Below are 27,656 nucleotides of genomic sequence, written 5' to 3' on the forward strand. Positions count from 1 at the left end.
TACAATATACTGAAAGGCAAGAAAGCTTAGAATGCAGGCGAGAATCAACTACCCAGCAAGGCTGAATGTCCTCTTCCAGGGAAAAAGATGGACTTTCAATGAACCAGGGGAATTTCAAATGTTCCTTGAAGGTTTGATCTTCAGATACAGGACTCAGGTGAAGCATGGAGATTGGAGGAGAGGGAGGAAATATGAGGGACTTAATGATGATGAACTGCATGTATTCCTGCAAAGAAAAATGATACTGATAATACTCATATGAACCTTCTCAATTAACAGAGCAGGTAGAGGGAGCTTTTATAGTTGAAGCACAGGAGAAAGCTGAATTTGAAGATAAAATATGGTGTAAAAATGGAGTCAATAGGAAAAAAAGGGAAATGGAAAGGGAGAAAGAAAAAGGAGAGGGGGAATAGGCCAAGATATTTCATATAATAAGATTTTTCTTTATTACAATGAGCTATTGCAATGATATGGAAGGGGGAAGACAAGGGGGAATGAGGGAACCTTTGCTCTCATCAGAGGTGGCTAGGAGAGGAAACAGCATATATACTCAATGGGGTATAGGCATCTGGAGTAAGAAGGAGAGAGGGAGGACAAGGGGAAGGGGGGATGTGAGTGATGGAGGAGAGGATAGACCATGGGGGGAGAGTGGCCAGATATAACACATTTTCTTTTTTACTTCTTGCAAGGGGCTGGGATTGGATGGCCTGCCCAGGACCATAGGCCCAGATGGATTCTGGGCCTAAGGGGTGGTATGGGGGCTCAGGGCTTCTTGGCCCCAGGACCAGGGATCTGTCTGCTGTGCCACTCAGCGACCCTACAGCAGAGTCAGAGTGAAAGGAGAGAGAAAATATAGTGCATGGTAGTGGAGAAATAAGAAAGGAGGGAGTTGCGATCAGCAATGCCAACATTGGAAAAATATGGAAGTAACTTCTGCCATGGACTTATAAAGAATGTGATCCACCCATGACAGAGTTAGTGGTGTTGGAACAAAGTCTGAAGCACATTTTTTATTATTATTATTTTTTTGGGGGGGTGCAGGGCAAAAGGGGCTGGGTGACCTGCCTGGGGCCGCATAGCAGGATGATCATTGGAGGTCTGGGGCCGGATTCGGACCCAGGTGCTCCTGGCTCAAGGGCCAATGCTCTGTCCGCCACCCAGCCACCCCTACTATTATTACTATTTTATTTTGGGTCTTTTTTTCCTCTTTTTTTCTTGGTTTTTGCAGGGCAATGAGGTTTGGGTGGTTTGCGTATCACACGGCTGGGTGATTTTTGGGTGTACGGGGCCAGATATGGGCTTGGGTGCTCATGGCTCCAGGGCTGGTGCTCCATCCATTGCGCCACCTGGCCATACCTACAATTATTACTATTATTTTTTTAATTTTAATTTTTTTCTCTCCCCTTTATAGTATTTACTTTATTGCTCAAGCAAGTCTATATTTATAGGGGAGAGTGTATTTCGTCTACTCTTAAACAAGAATATTTTACTAATGTAAAAAAACCATCATTTGTACAAAATGAGAATAAATATTAAATAAAAATTTTTTAAAAAGATTAAATAAATGAAAAAACTGAGAATAATCACTGGGACAAACTCCTGAAGAAAGGAGGAGCTGAGATCAAGAACAAAAATACCAAGGTTCCTGGCTTGACAAAGGAAGAAGCTGAACCTGAAATCAGAAAAAGAGACCAAATGCCACCTCTAACAGGGCACTAGCCCATGGGGAAATCACTTCATCTCTCTAAACCTCAGTTTCCTCATTTGCAAAGTGGAGAAAATATCATTTGGAATTTATTATATAAGACTATTAGGTTTAAATGAAATAATATACCCCAAACCACAAGAAATATATACCCAAGTTTGATATTTGTCCTTTGTTCTTGAAGAAGACCGTGACATCAGGGGAAGTAAAACCATGACAAGCACATGAATTGGACTTGAGTGAGGGGTGCTGTGCTAAGTTATCAGCCTCAATTTCTCCTCCAGAGCAATATGGGTCCAGTGGCCAGTTATGAATCAGGATGACTGGAGATAGTCCTGAATGCCTGGCCATCAGGGTTAAGTGACTTGCCCAAGGTCATAAAACTAATAAGTCTCAAGTTCCTGATGCTGAATTCAGACTCCTATACTCCTGACTCCAAGATCAGTACTCTATCCACTGGGCTCCTAGTGCTTTAAAGTCCCATAAAAATGTCACTTATTAAATGGAAACAGACTGTCAAAACTAACTTTAGAAAGATAACTCTTTTACTAAAACTCTTTCTATGTGTAAGTACTTATGTTTCCCAATGTGTTTCAAAACAGTTAAATCTGAAGTTTTTCCTTTATTCAAACTGTGAGTTGGACAATCCAATTTATCCTCAAATTAACTCAATATGGACTCTAATAATATGTAAAATACTTAAATATCAATAATCTCATTTGACTCATCAGATAATCCTGTGGGACAACGCAAGAGTTATTATCTCCTTTTTACAGAATGGGACATTGTCATTTGATCCTCACAAAATTTCTGTAAGGTAGGTACTAATATCCCATTTTTAAAATTAAAGAAACTGGGGCAAACAGAGATTAAGTGACTTGTTCATAGACACGAGCTACTAAGTGAAAAAGGAGAAGATGCAAAGAGTATGGCACAAATACAAAAATCTAGAGCTTCTGATTCCAAGTGTAGCATTGTTTCCACATCATCTTGGAAAAGCAAAGTTAAAGTATTTCAGAAAATGGGGGAGAGAGCTTGGTGAGGAAAGGAAGATATACTGAGCTTCAAAAATCTATCAACCTTGAAGGTCTTAAAGGTGTCTTTTCACATTATCATTTTATAGACTGGACTTGGCTAGAATCAAACTCACTAACTTTACCATAAAGTCAAGTGCTGTTTTTACCAGCAGTTATAAATCATTTATTTACAGGCAAATTATAAGAAAGCTATGAAAATGTCACCTTCAATATAAGCCATATTGCTTCCAGGAAATATGATGAATCAGTTTAAATTTAAACATGATTAAAGTATTTTGGGTTTAATAATTAGAACAGTATTACTTTGCATATAACCAAACTTCTTATAGCATGTTTTAAAAAAACTTTTGATATTTGTCAAATAACAGAACTGTTTAGCAAATTTACTAAGATGAAAAATGTGCTCGTTTTCTAGTAGCATACATCTTCCAGAAATTTAAAAAAAAAATAAAATTTGAGTCAAACAAAAATAACATTCAATATCTTTACAGTCAAAGCAAACCAACAACTTATTAAGCACTATGTGCCAGGCCCTGTGTTACAGTGAAAAGTAAAAACATGATTCTTGTCCTCAAAGAGCTCATATTCTAATAGGGAAGACAATATGCAAACTAAGAGGTGAAGCCACACAGCCAGTATGTGTCATAGATGGGACTGGAAATCAGCACTTTCTAGCTCCAAGGCCAACTCTCTAACCACAGTGCCAGAATGCCTCTCAAGTAACACTGCAAGACTAACATATTTCAGTTTTTTGTAAGTAAAAAACAAAGTTTTCATTATAGAGACTGGATAAATATAGAAAGCAAAAGAGAACTATTTGCAGTCTTTCTCTTTATCTTAAATAGGGCCTATCTCTTCCCTTCCCATACTTTTTTTCAAAGGTATCTTTGATGTGTTTATAGATTAATATACAAGTTTGGAAAAAATGGCACAATGGATAGAGCTGGCTTTGGAACTGGAAGTCAAGTCTCTGGACAAAACAATGATCCACTCGACACTCTAAATATCTAAGTCTACAATTGCAGATATGCTAACTCATATTGGTTGAGGGAGTTTCCCCATTTGGGATTTTTCTACACTAAGGAAAACATACATCTCATCTCAACTCCCCTAGTTTTACATATATGTAAGAGTCAAGTCAAAAAGCATTTATTAAGTGCTATTGTCCCAGGGAATATACGTGTTTTTTGCCCTTCATTTTTGAAGAGGTCCAATGACATCACAGAGTGATAACTTGACTGGGGAAAATTGGATTTAAGTGAGACAGTTAGTCTCTCCTCCAAAGTCATCAAAGACCAGCAACAAGACTAAAGTCAGGATAACTGGCAATGGCACCAAGATGCAGTGGATGGCCTTGGTGTCATGCTGTCTGAAACTAGCTCTAAGGGCTTCACAGAGCCTGCTTCAGCTGCCTTCATGGCTATTGCAACATTCAACCATTCTATCTGGGGAAGTTTTCACATGCTTGGGGTAGATAACCTTCCTAGCTCATCAAAGAGTTTGAAGCCTTGAAACCTATCAATTACCCTCCACTAATTTAGCCCACCTGACAATTTGTCATAATGTGGTCACTGCATAGATTAGAGTTATTGGAGTCACAGTGAGAAATGGGTGAAATGGAGACACCAAAGTAGACGAGTAGCCCTGAAAAGAGCTTTCTGGCAAGCCCTCACCCCAAAGGTGTGAGTTCAACGAACACATCATACACTCAATTCCAATGTGAATTGCATGGCTGGAATGTGGCTTCAGGATGAGCAGCTGCACAGAAAAGAAGACTCTCCCTCACACATGCCTGTCTCTAACATTTTGTTCTGATTTCTTCTGTTGTTGTTAGTCATTTTTCAATTGTATCTGACTCTTTGTGACCCCCCTTGGGAGTTTCTGCCAGCTCATTTACAAGTGAAGAAACCAAGCAAACAGAGTTGAGTGACTTGCCCAGTGTGGCACAGCTAATAAGGAAGATGAGCTTTCTTGACTCTAGGTCTTATGTTCTATATCCACTGCAGGACCCAGCTGCCTACCAGTCCTCAAATCAAAAATATCTTTCTTCAATCTTATACTAAAGACACATGCTTTTCATCTCTGTTTTTGCTTATTTCCACACTGCAATTTGTCACTTCTAACCCTATCCCTAATCTAAGTTGTTGGAAATCCATCCAAAGGAAAAGCAAGTTCTAAATAAGGGTCTCTTCAAGTAAATTCAATGCATTAATTATTTAGTTCACTGTTTACACATTTCTGAGACTACTGTATAACTGTAACATGTTAATATAATGCAAACAGTCTTCATGAATAAATAGGAAACAAATAGGAAATGCTTGTGTATACATATATACATATACAAGAAATGTGTGAGAAACCAAACAGAGCAGAGTGAGTGTGACACTTTTGCGTAAGCACTATAAAGGTCTTACTTGGGAAAGTGGGATTTGAAAGTCCATCCCTTTGGAGAGGTTGCTCTGCTTAAGAGACTTTCCCAATTGAGACCTTGAAGGCTGAATGTGACATCTAAGGACTTCCCCAGCCAGATTTTCAGGTTTGTTGGAGTCTCCTCAGTTGGGTAATTTTATCTCTTTTATCTCTTATCTCTCCCTTCTCCTTTATCTATGCTAATGTTTTACATATATGTGAATGTGTATAACCTTGGTTTATAAGTATATTAATCAAGGCAACTAAATTAAAAAACTGCGCAGTGTGTAACCCTATCTGTTACAGGGGGAAAGTGGTAACAAAAAAATTTTTAAATGGCATTTATTTTGTTCTTTGCAAACTCTGTAAAGGTTTACATATAATAACTCTTTGAAAAAATATTTTTTGGGTTAGTCTTGGAACTTCACTAGTATAGAAAGGTCCTAGTGAAGAAATTTCCCAAATAATGTAGAAAGTCTTAGAAAGTCACATCTAACACTAAAAAGTAAGTGACTTGTCTAGTATCACAAGTTGAAACTTGAACTCAATCTTCCTGACTTTGAGGCTAGCTACCTCAGATAAATCTCAGAAATTGCTTCAGTCAAGGAAAAGACTCAAAATTATTAAGGGATTTTCCCAAGACTGCACACCTGCCAAGTATCAGAGGTGGCCCTGAGCCCAGCACTCCCTATCTTTACCATATAACCTCTCAAAAAGGCATTAAAAAAAAAAAGATGAAGAATGCTAGTATTTTACATAGAGGTGACAAAACTTACCCAACCAAAAGAAGAAGTGCACAAATGACAGCAAATCCAAAAGTATATTTGAAAGCCGTTTTAATTTGCTAAGGATATTAAAGAAACAATGAAGATTTAGGAGACACTTTTATTAAGTTAAATTGTTTTCTATCATAAAATCTACAAAGTGGTTAATCAAAAGCACATTTAAATTTCAAAATGGAACATTTACCATTTTCAGGACTTAAAGATTCAATAATTTTTAACTGGAACATGTCACCTTAAACACACTTTTGCAAATCATACATATAGTCTTAAATTTTTGTTGGACAATTAGGTCTTTATACAAACTATAATGGCTAAGCTTCCCAACTTGCAATGTTCTATCAGTAGGAGACTATTATAGTAAAATTCTTGAAGACAAGAAAAATTCACTAATTTTCTTCTTTTCTACTTTTTTTTTTAGGTTTTTTTAACAAGGCAAATGGGATTAAGTGGCTCACCTAAGGCCACACAGCTAGGTAATTTTTAAGTGTCTGAGACCGGATTTGAACCCAGGTACTGACTCCAAGGCCGGTGCTTTATCCACTACGCCACCTAGCCGCCCTTTTCTACTTTTTGAATGAAAAATTAACAATCAAATTTAAAATGAGATGCAAAACAGAAAATTAAATATTTTGAAGGAAGCCAAGTGATCTTTATATTCTAAGTGTTGTCAAAAGGTAATATAATAAAGTTAAGGACAATTACAATATCTAAACTTTATAATTATATAAACAAGTTAAACTAGTTAGCAACATCCATTTCATAAGTCTTATTAAAAGTGAGGGTGAGAGAACAATAAAATGCTATTTTTTTTAAGTGTTTATTCTATAAAGCTAAGGTACTTGGTACTCCACAACAGGGAAATAGCACAAAGATCACTAATCTACCTTTTATATTAAGTGTAAAGTACAAAAATGAAGATTAGCAGTCATATTCTCATTTTTAGGCAATTTTTCCTAAGCTAAAAAGTCTAAATAAAAGTAGGAATACTTACAGTACATCTACTAGTATCACCTTCCTCCTTCTCTTCATAATAGAAGTAGACAAATGGTATCCACAAAAACACACAGAACAATATTACAGAATATAAAGCTGTGAACAGAGAAAATGTTCAATGATTTTGTGAAAAAATACTGATCATTTAATTGCACAGTATTACATATTATATTAAAATGGATAAACTATACTACAACAAATTTCCATAGCATGTCCAATACAGCATTCCCCACCCCACCATATATTTATCACATATCTAAAGCTACAAGAATTCCAAAGACCATTTAGTATAATTACCTCTTTGGAGGTAAGAGACTTGCCCAATGAAGTGTGACAGTAATGACTTCAAAGGCAGGATTTGAACCTGACTCCCCAATGATTTGATTTTTCCCTTATAATTCTCCCATTCCACTTTGCCCTCCCTTAGTACTTACCCTATCTCCTTATCCTCTTATTATAACTCAATGGATTTGTTTAATTATATTATGACCAGAAAAATGGTAACTAAACCTAAATGACTGAGTAAGCATAGTCGGTTTAAATTTATTCCATAACATTTCACAAGTACAAAAGTTATAGAGTTACCTAAGTTAGCTTTTACATTCTAAAAGATAATAATTATGTAAATATAAATATGAAAAATAATGTAAGTTTTAGGGAAATTATCTCTTCTTGTTTTGGCTGAGATTTGTACATACCATGTGTCCCAAGTGCAGAATAAATAGTTCTTACAGAATTTTACGAAATGAATCATATTTACCTACTGACTTCCACAATAAAAATTTGATGGACACGCTGCCCACAGAAAAGAATTAGCAGAAGGAGTTGAGCTAGGAAAATCACCAACACCATAATTTTGTGAATAATTCCACAAGCAATTTATTTTTACTTAGGCATAATTTACCAACTTTGGAACGCTTTCATTAACTTCCTCTTCTGACATCAGTAACTTCAGCATCAACAAGAATTTATTAAGCATTTACTTTAAGGCAGGTAAGTGATGGGAATAAAAAGAAAGACAAAAACAATGCCTCTTGCATTCTAATAGGAAAGATAGCATGCAAAGAAATATGTACAAATAAGTAACACACAAAATAATTTGGAGATCAAATAGAGAAAAAGCACTAATAGATTAGTGACCAGGTAGAAATGTGGGCTGACTCTTGAATAAACCAAGGAAGCCAAAGTTCAAGATAAGGAAGAAAATAATTCCAAAAAAAGAGGGGTAGAGAGATGTGAGCACAGGGACACTTTTTTAGCTAAATGGATGAACTAGAGTGGGTAAAGATGTGAATCAAGGAAATTAACCAGAGGCTATTCACTTTATACCTCAGGTAAAAAGGCCATTTATCAGAAGTAGTGGTTTTGTGAAAAGAGAACAAAGTTTGTTCAGAAATGGGCTTGCATAGGGAGAAGCAATAAAATTTAATAACAGATTAGAAATGGCAGGGCAAGAGAAGAGAAAAAGATAAGAAAGAATGAGTAGTCCAGGATGATGACTAAGGTTTAAGTCTGAATAACTGGGAGAAGGGATGAGGTCCTTAACAATAAAAGTTTGGAAGCCAAGAAGATTATAAAAAAAAGATAAGTTTAGTTTCTGGACATATTACTTTAAAATATCCCAAAGGGTAGTCCAAGAGGTACAAAAGACAACTGCCAATGTTAGAGCAGAAATTAGTAGATAGGTTAGGACTGGAAAAATAAATCTGAGAAGCATCTCTATAAAGATGAGAATTTAATCCAAGGGAGTTCCCTCAAACATGGAATAGTATACAGACAGAAGAGGGCCAAAGATAAAACAATTATGGAGACAACCATGGTTGGTGAACAAGACCTAGATGAGGACCCAACAAGGGAAACTATGGAACTCTGTGGATCATCAAACTCAGTAATTTCACAAAAGAGAAAAATAATGAAGACATTTACAAATATGTCTGCCTGTTCTTTAGAACTGTATATATCTTTTATATTTTCCAGCCAAGAAAAATCTATAAATTTAAACTTCAATTTTATATAACTCCAAAGCATCAAATATGAAACCTGGATTTCATTTAGGAGAATGGAGTGTTGAGATTTGTGTCTTTTTTCTTTCTTTGAAGATAACAGTAAATAAAGAAAAAGGGCATCTTATGCTAGTTTAAAATCCCCGAGGAGACTATTAGTTCATAAATTATATTAAAATTCCTATTATACAAAGTTAAGACTTTTCTACAATTCTCATTTATATATATTTTAATTCTTTAATTTTTGATGTGGTCTAATATACCTTTTTTTTTGTTTGTTTGTTTTGCAAAGCAGTGGGGTTAAGTGGCTTGCCCAAGGCCACACAGCTAGGCAATCACTAAGTGTCTGAGACCAGATTTGAACTCAAGTACTCTTAACTCCAGGGCCAGTGCTCTATCCACTGCGCCATCTAGCCACCCCCTAATATAGCTTTAAGAACAGATCAATAATTCTTCTCCATCTCCTCTGCTATATCCTCATCCAGATAATGCATTCTAACTGGAAGTGTCTGAGGAGTCTTTGCTGGCCCCACTTCTCTTCTCCTTTTATAATATCTCAGTTGGTGATTAACTTTTGCCTTTTTTTGTATTCCTAATGCTTATGATCAATGGCTATAAATGCATAAAATTTACAAATTTAATAATGAATCAAATTCTGAGCACACACAAGAGCATATTTGTGTAATAACTATTCACTTAAAACAGTGGTTCTTAATCTGGGGGGGGGGTGTCCAAAGATAGATTTCTGAAGTCCATGAATTTAAATGAGAAAAAAATACATCTGTGTTTTTACATTGTCTTCTAACTGAAATTAATCATTTCCTTTGGTTATTTAAAAACAGTCTGAGAAGAGGTCCTGGGTTTCTCTAGACTTCCAATGGAGCTCAGAGTATGAGAGGTTAAGAATGCCTGCCTTCAAAAAGAAAAAGAGATGAAAGAAGTAACATCAGCAGAAGAGATGTACTTTGAAGGACAAAGTTATAAGTATAACATTAGAGAGATTAAATTTAGTTTTGAAAAGAATGTACTTGCCAGGTTAAAAGAATATCCCTGCTAATACTAAAGTAGTATAAATCCCTGGTCAAAATTAATTATTAAATCTTATTCATTCTAGCTTAAGAGAGGCTATGGGCAGATTCAAAACCAAAAAAGACCTGCATTCAAGTCCAGCCTCCTATTCATACAGTTTTGTGAATGGGTAAATCTCTTAAGCTTCTCAGTGCATTTAAGCAACTCTGAAACTAATATGCAGAGGAAGTGTAAAAATAACAATGAAATAAATATAAGATACCAATGAAATTACTAATTCAAAATATATCTATTTCATTTTGACCTACAAATAAATAAATAAATGCATACAAAACTACAACAGATCAATGGTCCTTCTCAATCTCTGATCCTCACCCAGATAATAAATTCTAAATGTAGGTGTGCTGCAAGAGTCTGTCCAAGCCCACTTCTCTTCTTCCTTAAAATACATCAATTGCTGATTTATCTTTTGCCTCTTATTGTATCCCCATTGCTTAGCATAGGTTCTGGCATATAGTAAATACTTAACAAATGTTTATTAACTGACTGCCTAGTGTTATTGCTAGTTTAGTAAATTTAGTAACTTTCTGGGCACAGTTTCAAACTGCTTTTTGCAACAGAAAAATGTAATAGAAGGTATACACATAATTCATGACAAAAGAAAAAAGAGCAGAGAATTCTGGGTAGAACTAAGTCATAGAGAATGACATAAGCAAAACCAGAACAATTTATTCAAGGACAACATTATAAAGAAGACCAACTTTGAAAGTCTTCAAAACTCTTATCAAAGCTATAACTAATCATGTCCCCAGAGGATCTATGATGAAACATGTTAATTACTTCTTGATGGTAAAGATTAATATTTTTTGACATGGTCAAATATTTGGATTCATTTTGCTTGGTTATGCTTATCTGATGCAATGTTTTTTTCTTCTTGGGTCTTTGGAAGCTAAAAGTGTGAGAAAAAAAGGACCAATAGCAATATTTTTGTCACACAAAAGAGTAACTTTTTTTTTAAAAGCACAGATAAAACAGATTAAGTTCTGAAGAAGCCCTGACAGAGATGGTCCTTTTGAAAGTTAACATTTATGATGTAGTATAAACCTTATAAAGTAAGAAGTATGAAATAGAGATTAAAAGTTTCATATATAATTTTCCTGTCATGACCTGCTGTCCTGCTGTATATATGAAAACATTCTCATTCTCTCTCTCTCTCTCTCTCTCTCTCTGACATTTAAGTTCAGAATTTTAAGAAATAAAAAAATTTAGAAAACAAAATCTAATCATGTACTAAAAGTAACTTAAAAATTAAAACAATTCCCATAGTAAGTGATTTAATAAAGGAAATAAATTACCTCTTAATTATTTCTATCAGTATTCCACTGCTTTGCAGATACCCTTAAAAGATATGCCCAGGACTTGGTAGCACTTACATATATTTGCTCAAGTAACTAACATTATACATACATACATACACACACACACACATATATGTATATACACACACACATATATATATACACATTATATACTAATATAAACAGTTCCCCAGCTCCTGACCCTATACAGTTTCTTCTACCCTATATTAATTTGGTTCTTCTTTTCTAATGACAGTTTTTTCAGCTATCTCCAGTTACCTTCCATAATTTAAGAAATGAAAGTAAAATACAAAAAGTATGTGAGATATATGGAGGAAAACCAGTCAAGATTTCGTTGAAAAAACACTCTGGAGACACACTGGGAAGAAAATTATGAAAAGGAGAAACCCTGACCCTCCTATACTACTCCACATGGATCTTCAACTCCTATCACTGAGCTTTTATGATTGATGAGAGTTCACTACAGCTGGCCTGCTGCAGCTACCTGCCTCTACCTCATGTCCATAATCTTGTCATCTCATCAAAAGCCTTAATGAATTGTCTAATGGCCTCATCCACTAGCCCTGTGATTTCACCCTTCCCTAGCAACCACTCCCTTACATATGTTGTTTTATCATATTAGAATGTAAGCTGTAAAAAGATAAACTTTTTGTACTTGTATCCTAATACTTAGTACATTGCATAGCAAAAGCTCAAAGAGATTTTTTTATTTGTGAGAACGATGATAATTATTTTAGATCTAATTAATATGTTTAATTAAGAAGATCTTAAGGGGCTTAAGGTCATAGATATCATCTCCTAATAGAGTTGTTGGCTTCTACTCTCTTCTAATGCCAACATTAAAAAAAGGTGAAAAAGAATTAATGAGATTTATCCAGCAGTTAGATGGCACAGTGGATAGAACACCAGGCCCTGGAGTCGGGAGGACCTGAGTTCAAATGTGACCTCAGACACTTAACACTTACTTAGTTATGTGACCTTGGGCAAGTCACTTTACCCCACTGCCTTGCAACACCCCCCCCCAAAAAAAAAGAATTCACAAGATTTTAGAGAGTAAATAAAAGGATCCACAAGGTTGAGAATTCAGCCTTGCTAAACAACCAGTTTTATAGCTAGAAAAAGAAAAGATAGTTAAGTAACAAAAGAAAAGAAGAAAATATAACTAGTTTACTGTCACTAAGGTTAAGAAATGGAAGTTTCAAAAAACAAGGGATAGTCAACTATATCAAAAACTCTCTCATTCTTAAAAACAGTGATCAGATCACAATCAAATCAAAATGATCATGTTTCTCTAGAGTAATTGCAATGATGGTATTTGTTTAGAGATTTTAGTTTTGAAAAATAACAATCTAATGAGGTAGACACAGCAAGTATTATCACCATTTTATTTATGAATTCAAGTTTATTTTAGTAATTTGGTCAGTTATTAAACATTTAACTCTTTGTAGAATGTAAGCTCCCTAAGAGAAAAGGTCAAGTTCCCTTTTGCTTTTGTCTTCTTCATACAATACCTTGTATCCTTAATTTCTGATGTACTGAATTTCAAGACCAGCCCTCAAAGAACTCTATCTTGGGGCTTGCTCAAAGGACTTTTATGCTTTCTCATATTCCCCAACTTTAGACACAATGCTATGTGACAGAAAATGTGCTAAGCACTGGGGATCTGTAGGCATTAATTTCCTATTGTTTTTGAAATTTCACTTCTTTAGTCTTTTTTCACTGGGACAGCTACACTTTTTAAGAGTTGTACCACACTAGTTAAGGACCTAGAACTAGAACCTTTAAACAGCAGACTCAATTCAGTATCCTTTCCAATATGTCTCATTCTTATACCATGTCAACATTCTCTCCAGTTCAACTAATACATTATATTTTACACTATAACATCACTATCTAGAGATCATTATCAAACAACTTCAACTATCTGGAATACTAAATAAAAGTAAAGATAAATGAACAAAATAAATGTCATTAAATCATTGTACTTAACTCAAATGAAGTTCTTCTGAACCTCAGTGTTAATTTGGGTTTTTCTGAATAATTCTATTATACTTAATTAGTTGTTTCCCCAGATAGCTAAAATAGACATATTATTCTTCATGTAAACAATTACAAACTATTTGTATAGATTTAAACAATTTGCAAGATATTTCCCAAGAGCAAAATAGTACTGTGGATGATGTTCTAAATATGCTAGACACTCCAATACTAATATATGATGACTCAAACGAACCCCAAGTGAAGTTGCAATTCTTACTGCTTTAATTTAATACACATAAAAATACAGGTACATTCAAATATCTTTTATGCTCAGAATATTGTACAGGGAACTCCTAATTAAAAAAATAACATGAAGCTAGGAAATAAAATGACAAAAAATGTGATCAAAATTTACAAATTACCAAGGAAATTATTGTTCTAAATGTGTACATAAAACTCTACCACCACCTGGAGGCAATACTGCATCAAAACTGTAAAGAGATTTAACTGTAGTCCACAAAAGAACTTTTTTATTCTCAAAATGGACTACTTATATCTCCATAATTGCATTCCCAATTTATAGTACTACAAAATCTCTATTTTTAGTGCTTTCCAAATTTATTAACTTATACAAAGAACTAACAGCTATAACAATATACTTGTAAGTTAACATTCCAACAAAATATAGAATTCTCTATAATTCCAGCAGCTGTGCATTTTTCTTGTTTTCCAATTCAGTAGTAACTCACCTGAACAATCAAAAATGTTCTAAGATACACACACACACAAACGTTATTCTGCATGACTGTGAAGTAAAAGGTTTTGATACTTTCTCAAGAAATATGATAGATACAAGAACACAAACACTGGGTTTCTCAATACATCTATATATATATATATATATATATATATATATATATATATAAATATATATACACAGAGATATATACATACACACACACACACACCACACATATATATAGCTAAGAATATAGCTGAGAGATTACAAGGAAACACTGTTCTGGATCTGAAAGTGCCCATGGGATGCTTTTTCTCACTGACAGTTATAAAAGTCACATTATGGAATTAATCTAAAATTATTTAAGTTTTTTGATTTGGAAAATATACATGATCAAAGGAAGCTAAGACAACACTATGCTAATTGCTAAAGATACAATAACCAAAATGAAACAAAATGGTCCCTGTTCTCAAAGAGATCAGAGTTTAATGGGGGAGACATGTAAACAAATATGTACAGTCCAGGGGATATAAACAGGATAAATTAGAATAATACTAAGAGGAAAAGCAATAGGCAGATTTGGGACGGTGAAAATTTTAGACATTAGGGTCAGGCAATGAAAATACATCAAGGGTTGGGATTTGAAGTGTCATATGTGAGGAACAAGGCGGCCTGGATTGAAGAGTATATGGAAAGGAGGAAGAAGTAAAAAGACTGACAAGGGAGGAAGGGTCTAGGGTTATGCAAATCTCAATGCCAAATAGGATTTTAAATATGATCCTGGAGTCAATGGTACTTTACTGAATAGGGTGCAGACACATTCAGACTTGAACTTTTGGATGGGTCACTTTGGCAGCTGAGTAGAAGTTGGGCTGGAGCAAGGACAGGCTGGGAGGATAAAGACCAACCAGAAGGCTCCTCCAAGAGTCTGGGTGTGAAGTGATGAGCAGTTTAAAGAAATAAAAGAACTGTTTTGAAGATAGAATTGAAAAAACAGAGCAAATGATTGTAAATGGGACAGGGAAGGCAAAGGGTTGTAAGAGTGAGAAGTAGAGGAAGATCTTAGGTTTCCAGTATTGGTAACTATGAGGATGGTGGTGATCTGAACAGTAATTCACCCTTAAAAATGAAGTGAGTTTTCCCACACTTCTATCCAAAGTTTTAGCTAACCAGAAAATACACTATATTATAAAAAAAAGTTTTCTCAAAGGGGGATACACACATATGCATTTATATCTATATCTACATATATAGATATGTACACACACACACACACATACACATACAAACACATGTCTTCAGGGATACTGAAAATAATATTAATTATAGAGTACGGGTAGCTAGGTGGTGTAGTAGAGCACCAGACCTGGAGTCAGGAATACTCGAGTTCAAATCCAGCCATAGACACCTAATAATTGCCTAGCTGTGTGATCTTCGGCAAGTCACTTAACCCCATTTCCTTAGATAAATAAAATTTTTAAAAATTAATAAAACCATAGATAGTATTTAGGTCTTAAATAATGTAGATTTTAAGGGGAAGACCTAAGTTTGGACTAATACAGTGGTTTTAAAAAAAGAGAGGGGGCGGCTAGGTGGCGCAGTGGACAGAGCACCGGCCCTGGAGTCAGGAGTACCTGAGTTCAAATCCGGCCTCAGACACTTAAAAATTACCTAGCTGTGTGGCCTTGGGCAAGTCACTTAACCCCATTGCCTTGCAAAAACCAAAAAAAAAAAGAGAGAGAATAATAATCTTTATATATACACAAAGAATTCTTTAATAAAATGAATGATACTTTCACTGAATTGTGGGTGATCATTTTACCTAAAAGTCATATACTCTCAGGTCCAGAATTAGCCCTGCTTCCCTCTTCAATCCAGAGCTGGCACTCGGGTCATACAGTAATATTGGTAAGGAGCAAAGACATATCTGACACGTAAAATGAAAAGTGCTAACAAACACTCTCCAATCTTTTCCTTTCAAGATTATGTGGGTAAACCTCGGTTATCTCTCAGAATGAAAATCAATTTCTTCTTGTCTGAGTCCAATTTATCCACATTCAGAAGCTGTTTTTTTTCTTTGAATTCTCAGTTCTGTGATTGTACTGAATTCTTTCACACCTGGTGATTTTTTATATTAAGTTATATCTTGGAGTTTGGAATAGTGATTTCTGATTAAAAACTATCACCACAAAAAAAAAACTAAGAAAATGCCAATGTTTTGAATCCCAAGTCAGTTTGAGTTTTCAATACCTAAATATTCAAAGCCCGAAGCCCTTCTAGCTATAAAACATTCCTGGGTCAACTCACACATCCTTTTGAGATCTCAAAATCTCCAGAGATGAGACACAAAGAAAAACAAAGAATCCTAACTATATTGCCTCAGAAGACAAGAAACTAATTATTCTAGTCCAAAAGAAAAGAATTTATTTCTATATACATGAATAATTGATGATTTAAAGGAAACAGAAAAAAATCCTAAGCAGACAATCTGGCAAATTTCCATTTTCAATTGTACTCTCATCATAGCTTTTGCTCCCTGCTCTTATTTCCACTTACAAGCTCATTTCAACATCAGTTTAAATCTCTAGAAAGTGTTCCCTTAAATGAGATCTACTTTTATTAATTTCATATGAGATTCTCATCTAAAATGAGTGAGCAGACAATATAATTTTAACACAGAAAGGCTCTCCCCCAAATGTAACATAATGGTCTAATACCAATTGCTTTTCAATACAGATTGTTCATACTATCTGAATATGAAAGAATTTTAAAACTTGATTTTTATTTAATTATTCAAGCCTTCTATTCAATAATCCACTCATAGTCATCACTTAGTTTATAATAAGTCATAATTAAATAGAATTTTAAACTTTATGATTTCCAACTGTGACAGGGCCCAGACCATCATTTTACTATTCATAATACTAGCAGATATTACTGTAAAGAAAATACTCATCTTTAAGAGCAAGAAGGTAGAATAACAGTACAAATCAGAGCAGTACAAATCAGAGAAACACAAATTTCAGTTTCTTCATTCTATTTTATGAAAACCTTAGCAATAGGAATAATAAACACATCTTAGAAAAGCTTGAATTGAAGTACTATTGTAAATTATTTGTTATTCATTTCAGAGTTACAAAAAATTGTTAACAAAATCACTATTCAGGTTTTAAGTTAACAACACTGACTAGGAGATGGCTAAACAAATACTAGTACATGAATGAATAAAATATTACATGCTGGAAATGAACCATGTAATTAAAATGAAAAAGCATGCAAAGACTTACATGAATTGATGAAAAATGATGTAAGCAGAGCCAGGAAAGCAATATACACAAGAACATATGCATAAGATGAGAACAAAAATTGCAAAGAACAATAATCTCATAATAATAGAAACAGAATGGTGAAAAATTATAATGAACCAGGTTGGGAACCAAAACTAGATAGAGTAAAGGTAAGAATATACCTTAGCACTCTCAAATTCTCTTCAAGTAAGTTTAAAATAGCATCTCAATACAAATTCTGGAGTAGCAGAACCAAAAAAAAGGATAAGGTGAAATAATTTTTCAGTCTAAGACAATAGATGGTCTGGCATAGGTGAGAATGGAGTGCAGTCCAATGAAGGGCACACTCTGGCAAACCAATCGTTGATGACACCTGAATCACAGGGTTACAGAAATCTAAGCCTACAGAAATTAAGAGGGTACAACTGACCAGAAGTAGGTTACAGTGTTGCCCAAGATAAGTTGTTAATGCTAAACCTAAATGTCAGTGAAGTTAATTAGACATCATTAATAAAAAAAAAAAACTTGTGATTTTTAACAGATAGATCATTCTGGCTAATAAATGAGATGACATGGGGTCAATCACAAATGCTTTGCTAGCACTGCAGAACTCTGCTGAATTGTCCATATACGATTCTGGGTCCTAATCTTTTTTTTTTTAGTTATTTATTTATTTTTGAATTTTACAATTTTACAATTTATTCATTTATTTATTTTTGAATTTTACAATATTTCCCCCAATCTTGACTGCCTTCCCCTACCCCCCACAAGTCAGTCTGTTAGTCTTTACATTGTTTCCATGCTATATAAAGTGATCTAAGTTGACAGAGAGAATTGTATTCTTAAGGGGAAAAAAATATATAAGGGATAGCAAAAGTACATAAGATAACTTTTATTTTTTTAAATTAAAGATAATAGTCTCATCTTTGTTCAAACTGTACAATTCTTTCTCTGGAGGCAGATGGTATTCTCTATCACAAATACCCCAAAATTGTTCCTGATTGTTGCACTGATGGAATGAGCAAGTACATTAAGAGTGATCATCAACTCTATGTTGCTGTTATGATATACAATGTTCTTCTGATTCTGCTCATCTCACTCAGCATCAGTTCATGCAAATCCTTCCAGGCTTCTCTGAATTCCCATCCCTCCTGGTTTTTAATAGAATAGTGTTCCACAACATACATATACCACAATTTGTTCAGCCATTTCCCAATTGATGGACATTCACTCAATTTCCAATTCTTTGCCACCACAAACAGGATTGCTATGAATATTTTTGTACAAGTAATGTTTTTACCCATTTACAGTATCTCTTCAGGGTACAGACCCAGTAATGGTATTGCTGGATCAAAGGGTATGGACATCTTTATTGCCCTTTGGGCATAATACCAAATTACTCTCCAAAAAAGGTTGGATGAGTTCACAGCTCCACAACAATGTACTTAGTGTCCCAGATTTCCCACATCCTTTCCAACAATGATCATCATCCTTTCTGGTCATATTGGCTGGGTCCTAATCCTTGGAAGAGAAGCACTATCACTCAAGAACATGAAGCCACAGAGGAGGAGAGACCCTCCTCACAGCTCCAGGGCAGGAAAAAAAGTCACTGCTGTTGCTCAAAGACCAGAGAATAGGTCTGAAATATTAGAATTAGTTCTAAAAACAAAAATCAAGAAATAGACTGGAAAAATGATCAAACAGCAATAACAAAAAAAAAAAAAGAACTTGACCAAAGAAAGATACTTTGGAAACAGGGAAGTTCAAAGCACAAGCTCAGAAGAAGTTGTGCTATATGAGTATGAAGAAATACTACTATGTTATTAGAAGAGGATGCTTTTAGAAAACCTGGAAAAACTTAGATGAAATGATGTAATGTGAAATGAGCAGAACCAGGCTAACAGTGTCCAAAATCAGAAATATTGTATGATGATCAACTGTATATGACTTAACTATTCTCAGGAATACAATGTTCTAAGATAATTGTGAAGGACTTAGGAAGAAAATTTTTATCCACGTCCAGATAAAGAACTAATGGAATCAGGGGCAGCTAGGTGGCACAGTGGATAGAGCACTTGCCCTGGAGTCAGGAGTACCTGAGTTCAAATCCAGCCTCAGATAACTTAATAATTACCTAGCTGTGTGGCCTTAGGAGTACCTGAGTTCAAATCCAGCCTCAGATAACTTAATAATTACCTAGCTGTGTGGCCTTAGGAGTACCCGAGTTCAAATCCAGCCTCAGATACTTAATAATTACCTAGCTGTATGGCCTTGGGCAAGCTACTTAACCCCATTGCCTTGCGAAAACCTTAAAAAAAAAAAGAAGAAAGAACTAATGGAATTTAAGACACACTAAAGCATAATTTTTTAAATTTTATTTTTCTTGAGTTTTTTGGTTTTGTTTGAGGGTGGGTTTGGTCTGTGACAACATGACTAGTATGGAAATATTATGACTGTATATTTATAATCTGAGCAGCTAGACAGTACAGTAGATAAGAGTGCTAAGTGGAGCCAGGAAGTTTAAATCCAGTCTCAGACATTTACTAGCTTTGTGACCATGTTTTTCTCAGTTTTCTCATCTGTAAAATGAGTTGGAGAAGAAAATGGCTAAATCTAGGGGAAAAAAAAGAAACAGTCTGGCCCAAATGGGATATGAAAAGATACCTCCTTCTCCACTCCTCTGAAAGATCAGGTTTTCTCATTGAATTGATAGTGCTGCCGTGGAACACTAGGCAGACAGAAAATAGTTAAATTCTGTGCCTTTCTACAGTAGACTACATCATGAGCTATGCTAATTTTGTTATTCTGAAAAAATGTTTTTGGAACATTTCTTGCTAACCAGTCCTGAGAAAAGTCTGCCCTTATACCAGATTTGGTAACAGCCACCTGTGTACTCAGCCTCAGCAGCCAGAAGGATCCCGTAAGAACAAGGAAATAAGAGGCAAGAACACACCATAATAAAAACCGGTTAGGAGGACAGCTAGGTGATGCAGTAGATAGAGCACCAATCCTGGAGTCAGGAACTGGAGTTCAAATCCAAACTCAGACACTTAATAATTAACTAATATCTGACCTTGGGCAAGTCACTTAACCCAATGCCTTGCAAAAACCAAAAAGAACCTTCCTTTGACACAAAACAACTGAAACTTGAGTACTGCTAAAATGAAAAACAAGCTTGGCACCAATAGATATGAAAATTACTGTTCAGCACACTCAACTGTTACTAAGCAATTCAAGACAAAAGTACATTACATAAAAGTGTTTCAGATGGGAAGAAAAATACTGCAAAATGACATTATTAAGTCAGGGCAACATTACCACAACATCACAATGGCCAAGGTAGGAATTTTGAGTACATCCCAAAGTAATCTAGTAAAGTAAGAAAATAACATAGTTCTTCAATTTTGGTTAAGAGACATGGTAAGATGTATTCCATAAAAATTCATTTATTCAGAGAATCCAAATACTTAAACTAATAATCACATATCCACCCTTCTTATTTCTAGCAAAACAACGAAGCTGTTAGTTCACTCTAGAGTTTCTGGTCTCCAGGACAAGAATTTGTGATTGACCCCATGGCATCTCATTTATTTAGCCAGCATGATCTGTTAAAAATCACTCTTCTATCTCTAATATTTTATTTTCTCCATAAGGATATGATTTCTCTCCCAATGCATTCAATTCTGATTAATGTATAGCATGGAAACAATGTAAAGATTATCAGACTGCTTAATGTGGGGAGGGAGATGGGGGGAGGGAAGGTAGGGTGGGGGGAAAATTGTAAAATTCAAACCTTACAAAAATGATAAGTAGAAACTACTATTGCATATTAATTGGAATAGAAATAAAATATTAATAAAAAATTTAAAAAATAAAAATCGTTCTTGCCATATATGCTAGACAGTATTTGTTATTTCACCCTACTAGCTATTTCTGGTATATATGCTAATTCTGTCCTTCCATAAAGCTCTTCATTTGCATGCAGCTATGCAAAAATCTTTTACATATCATTCTATCACCTGAACACTGGATGACTGCAAGCTTCAGTCACTCAGTCAAAAAATATTTATTAAAAGCACTATGCAACAGCAACTTTGCCATGTTATTGGGGTACAGATTACAGGAAAAAACAATGAAGAAATAGAGAACAGAAATAAAATAATCTAAAAAGGGGAAAGTAACCTTCAAGTATACTAAAAGATAGGGGAAACCTCCATCAGAAAGTGGACTTTATGCTGAGTCTTGAAGGAAGACAAAGAGGTAAAGGGCACAGCACTTTAGACACAGGAAACGGCCATTTATTTTTCCTCCTACTTTGATTTTTGATAAAGTGATGACATTCTAGCTCAAGTTTTATCACCATACTATCAACAATTAACTGAATATTTCTATTTGAACATGACACCTGAAAGTCAAATATCTAAAAAACAAACTTCTAATCTTAAATAAAATGGCTCCCACTCCTGACATCAAAGGTTGACCAGACTCAAAATTTCAGTCATTGCAAGTCTTCATTCTTCCTAACTTTTAATATCCAACCAGATCAGTGATGAAAAACTCAAACTAGGGAGGTATAAACATTTATAAAAGGATCCCTATGGGCTGTATATGGATTTTAAAAAGCTCATATTAACATTATCTATGTTCTATTACATTTTCATTTGTTTTGTTAGATATTTCTCAAGTATGTTTTAATCTGGTTTGAGGGTTGTGGGTTATATAAGGCAGTATGCTTGACATCTGAATTAAATCACCAATTCTTATCAATTTTTATAAATTCTTTCAAGTCCATTCCCACTATTATTACCCTTATTCTATAGCAGGCCATATCTTTTTCCATAAAAGAAGGGACTGGAAGGAATTAAAAATATTAAATACACCACTCATAGTTTGTTGACCAGGAAAAAGTCCTTGATTTGGTGAAGTAAAAAGTCACGTCTTAAAGGGTCTCTTCCACATGTCAAACAAGATTCTGTTAAAAACACAAGAACTGATCACATGATACTGATTAAATAAATCAAGGTAAAAACAGGGAAGCATCTGTTCGCCATGTTCAATGAGAAACAAAAGACTGCTTCCTTAGATAAGATGGCATTATTTGGTGTTCCTATTTGCAGAAGACAGTATGCTGATTACTGGTTCCTAAATGAGTTTCATGGGTATTTAAGAATTTGGCTATATATCCACAAAAAAAGGTCAATAAGAATTTTTTTTATCCAAATTTGATATGTAGCTGAATGAATCACACAGGCATATACAGGATATTCCAAAAATGTCAGTGCCATTTTAAGCAATTTAAATTAAAACAAAAGGTATCAAAGTCTATAACTGTACTATTTCTAGGACATCCTGCATCTATTTTGGACAAATGTTACAAACTAACAGTGAGGTGAGCCCAGAATAGAATAGGAAGGAAAAACAGACTGGACTGATTTGAGAAACTGTGCACTGATATTAAAGGATACGTAAGACAAAAGCCTATAATTTCATAATGATATTCTTTCAGTAATAACACAAGGTTCTAAGTTATAGAATATTACAGCCTCCAAAGAATTTTAAATTATTCACCCAAAGCAACATGGAAAAACACGTGGCTAGCATGGACAAAACTACAATACAACCTACATTTTCCACTCCTATCTAGGCAATGTCAAGAGACCTAAAGTTTCCCAATCACTTTAGGGTGGAGCCTCTGTGAAGAATGTATATAAAGACATGGATCAGAGTTATATAGGATGAGAAAAAGATGGGTATCAAATCTGCACCCTAGGAAACACTAATGAGATCTATTTCAATAAAAGAAAGACAACTTAGTATAGTTGGGGTCTGACCAGAGGTCAGAAGACCTGATCTGAATGTTGGTTCAATGCACTGTTTATCAGTTGTGTGACCCTGAGTATATTACTGATCCTTCCCAGACATAAATTTCTTCATTTGCTTATTTGAGATTATCAGATGATCTCTGAGATAAATTTTTTTGGAGGCAGTGGAGATTAGGTCAGGGTCATACATCTAGGAAGTATCTGAATAACACATTTGAACTCAGGTCCTCTTGACTCCCGGTCATACTGCACTACCCATCTGCCCCTCTGAGGTAATTTTTAACTCTAATTTTACGAACTGAAATGAAAGCAGAAAATCTGGGTAGATCATAAAGGCAAAAGCAAAGGCTAACTATTAGATCACCCAACATCCTCCAATGATATTAATGCAATGTCAGAATTAAAAAAAAAAGACCCCAAGTATGCCAGGACAGATTCCATAGGTCACTATGGATGAGAGGATAAATAAGGGTTATGATCTGCAGTACTAACACATTGTTAGAGTAGTTCACAGATTCAAAGAAATAAAATAATGAGGATTATCAGAAACTAAATTTTCACTTACATATACTTACATATATATATATATATATATATATATATATATGCCAATGTAGTCCTTTTAAACCTTTTTTCTCTAAAGTCTCTGATCTACCCAGAAAACCTAAACCATAAGTATAATTGATACCATTATATAGACTACATATTTATGTAATTCCTGTATGTAAATTTTTATAATTTTTGTAAATCAAGTCATTTTAAACATGCTGGCAAACAGGGCTATTTTAAAGAATCCCCTGCTAAGATTAAAAAAAAACACTCGATCTTTTATGTAAATCCAAAATTCATCATCATGTTCATTTTAAATTGAGGCAGATATAACTATTTTTTAAGATTCTCAGACTTAACAATAGACTTAAACACTTCAATAAATCCCTTAACAAATATAATAAATTTGTAGTGAATTATAATAATCAACATCTTACTTTCAAAAAAATGTTATTTTAAAGCGTGAGTTTAAATGATATTTTTAAAATAAAATGCATAATTATAATAATCAATAAGTTCATAACCAAGAGACAGAAAACCTAAAAAAAGTAAAAAAGTATAAATTTAATACACAAAACTTAAAAGAGTTTGCAACAACAAAAACAATGCGGCTAATTTGAAAGGAAGTAGCTAAGAGGAGTAGCACTCTTAAGGGTCTAGTTGTATAAGGATACTAATATATGGAACTGCTTTTTAAGCTTTTGTTGAAGCAAAAAATTATTTTAAATTTATATTGATTCTAATTTATGGAAAAAAGAGACATTCTAGTTGTTATGGACAAGATATATAAATAGGTTGATCTCTAAGCTAGCAATAGCTATGAAAAAATGCTCCAAATTACTAATAAATAGAGAAATTCAAATTAAAGCAACTCACTTAAAAGAACAGGAAAGATGACAAAAAAAGAGTTTTAAATAACTGCACATGAATAACTATAAATTGCTGGAGGGAGAAAAATCTGGAATTCAAAATTTTGTAAAGATGAATGCTAAAAATTGTCATGACAAATAATAGGGGAAAAATAAAATAGTTAGAAAAAGAAAATGACAAATGTTAATGAAGCTGTAGGAAACAAGTAGATTAATATGCTATTGGAAGAGTTGTGAACTGGTCCAGCCATTCTAGAAAGCAATTTGGAACCCAAGGAAAAAGAAAAGGACCCGTGTGTGTGTGTGTGTGTGTGTGTGTGTGTGTGTCTCTCTGTGTTATACACAGAGACACACACACACACACACATACACATTATATATATGTGTGTGTATATATGTGTAAAACTTTTTTGTAGCGGCAAAGTACTAGAAAATAAGAGAAGATCAATTGGGGAATGGCAGCAAAAATTATTCTATATGAATATAATGAAATATATTTTGTTATAAGAACTGATGAATACCCAGCAAAACTGAACATCTTCTTTCAGGGGAAACTTACAAAGAAATAGGGGACTTTCAAACTATCCTATTGAAACAACCAGAGCTGAACAGAAAGCTTGATCTCCAAGTATAGGAGTTTGGTGAACCATAGAGGGGGTGGATAAGAAGGATTAAAAATGAGGAACTTAATGAAATTGAACTGTTTGTATTCCTGCATGGGAAGAAGATATTGATAACTCAAACTTTCTCATTTATAAGAGCTGTTGGAAGGAGCATATATAGACAGGCCACAGAAGAAGCAGGATATAATGGTATGATGTAGTAAAAGGATGGAGTCAATGAGTGAAAAAGGAAAGTACTGGGAGGAAGGGAAAGAAGATGAAGAAGAATCAAAGAGACTTCACATAAGAGTCAAGAAAAAGCTTTTTCAATGGAGTGGAACGGGGGAAGGCAAGGGGAATGAATGAGCCTTCATTCTCATCAGAAATGGCTCAGAGAGGAAATAACATACACACTTAATAGGGTATACAAATCTATCTTGCCCTAGAGAAAAATGAGAAGAGAAGGATGGGATAAGGGAGAATGGTGGGAAGGAAGTGGGGAATAGGTGATAGAAAAGAGGGAAGATGGAGGGAGAGGTACTCAGATACAACACACTTTTGGACAGGGCCAGGATGGAGAGAGAGAGAGAGAGAGAGAGAGAGAGAGAGAGAGAGAGAGAATAGAATAAACAATAGCAACTAAGGGAAAAATATTGAAGAAACTTCTCTGGTGGACTTATGATAAATAAGGCAACTCACCACAGACACAGAGCCACTGGAATGTGAACACAGACTGAAGTTCATTTTTTTTCTCTCTATTCTTGAGATTTCTCATCTTCATGTGGGGAAGGGGTTTATGTTTACTCTTTTAACACATTCAATTTCCATCAATGTATAGCATGGAAACAATGCAAAGACTATCAGACAGCCTTGGGGGGGGGGGGGGACTGTAAAAGCTAAAACCTTACAAAGAATGATAGGTAGATACTACTAAAGTATATAATTGGAAAACAAATAAAATGTTAATTTAAAAAAAGAAATGGTGAAAAGGGTAGTTTCAAACAATTCTGGGAATAGCTGTATGAAATAACGCCAAAGAAAAATAATCAGAAGAACAATTTTTACACAAAACAAATTACTCTGAAAGACTTAAGATCTCTGTTAAAGCAATGACAAATTTTAATTCCAGAGGAATGATGATGACCCATGCGATGCACAACCTGACAGAGAAGTGGGACTCAGGGTGGAAAAAGCCAAATATATATTTTTTAGAAATGATCATCATAGGAATTTATTTTAAATTGGATATTTTTTGTCTTTTTTATAAATGTGCTGTATTGTGTTTTTTTTTATTTTTAGCAGATGAGGAAGAAGAGAGGTGAGAGAGAAAATAAGTTTGTTAAAAAACAGAAAAACCTCAAATTAAGGTTGATCTGAGAGAAGAGATGAAAAAAGCACCTCCTTTTGGACTATATATGTATAACATTTCATATACTCTCAGATATGTTTGAGAAATAGTATTACTAAAAAGTCTTTTTTCCTTCTATTTCTTTTTATTCTTTGTTTAAAAAGTATGGCTCAAACTTCTGGCAAGGATGGCAGAGAGAAGACAGGCACTGTGCTAAGGTCTCCTGATCTTCCCACATATATAATGTGAAGCAACCCTCTTAACAGATATTCAATCAACAAAACCCAGAAAAAGAAGCAAGGAAAACATCTACCTCAAGGTTTGTCTCTGGGGATTGTGGGTGAGCCAGGTGCAGAGAACAGAGAGCCTGCCAGGAAGGGATGAGAGCCAGACTAACCTAGGATCAGCCACAAAGGTGTTGACTGTGGGAGGCAAGGAACTAAAAGACAAGTGGGGCCCATAGGCTTTGCCTTTGGGACTTATGGTCTGGGGTGCTCCAGCAGGACTGGAGGGAGAGTTCTAGTGTGGAGAGTTGCATACATCAATATGCTGGGCTCCTCTGGTCTGGAGGATCTCAGACTACAAACATTCAATTCAGCTGAACTCTCTTCCCACAATAACCACAGTAACAGGCCTCCCCGCACCCCTCCACACACACACACACAGATGTGGGAAGCAGAACTCTCAGATGTTGAATAGGGAGAGTAATAACCTTGCTCCAGGGTATAGCCCACACTGTTCAAGGACAAATGTATATCCAGCAGCACCATTCACCCCCTCCAGGTCAAGGGAAATGACCTCAAATCAAGGTCACAGGAACTCTGGAGAAAGTAATCAGCATCCACTGCTGGCCAGCCCACTTGGGAGTTATTAAACCCAGTGAGCAAAGCCTCTAGGGACCTCAAAATCAAACCTCTGTGAACCAAATCCTCTGCCAAAACAAGATCTGAGGAAAATGAAGAAAGGCTAGAGGACCAATGAAAACTATGTAGAAGGTAAAGATCCTAATTCAGAGAGATCTAGAACCTCTGAGAAGAATATGATTTGGTCTCCTGTCCAGAAAGACTTCCTTAAAGAAATCAGGAAGGAGTTTAAAAACCAATTAGAAACTTTGGGAAAG

The 27,656-nt window shown here is 34.8% G+C and overlaps 1 protein-coding gene across 2 annotated transcripts in view; it reads right to left on the reverse strand.

The window, feature by feature from the left end:
- LMBRD1 (LMBR1 domain containing 1) overlaps nucleotides 1-27,656 on the reverse strand; it is a 201,901-nt gene that overhangs the window by 138,140 nt on the left and 36,105 nt on the right. For both annotated transcript variants that reach the window (XM_074237297.1, XM_074237298.1), the window contains exons 4-5: nucleotides 6,928-7,025; nucleotides 5,928-5,995 (exon numbers count right to left, since the gene is read on the reverse strand). In XM_074237297.1, coding sequence (XP_074093398.1) covers nucleotides 5,928-5,995; nucleotides 6,928-7,025 — 166 coding nt within the window. The remainder of the gene's footprint in view (nucleotides 1-5,927; nucleotides 5,996-6,927; nucleotides 7,026-27,656) is intronic.

This window comes from Macrotis lagotis, chromosome 5, assembly GCF_037893015.1.
Source record: "Macrotis lagotis isolate mMagLag1 chromosome 5, bilby.v1.9.chrom.fasta, whole genome shotgun sequence".
Taxonomy (NCBI): Eukaryota; Metazoa; Chordata; class Mammalia; order Peramelemorphia; family Peramelidae; genus Macrotis; species Macrotis lagotis.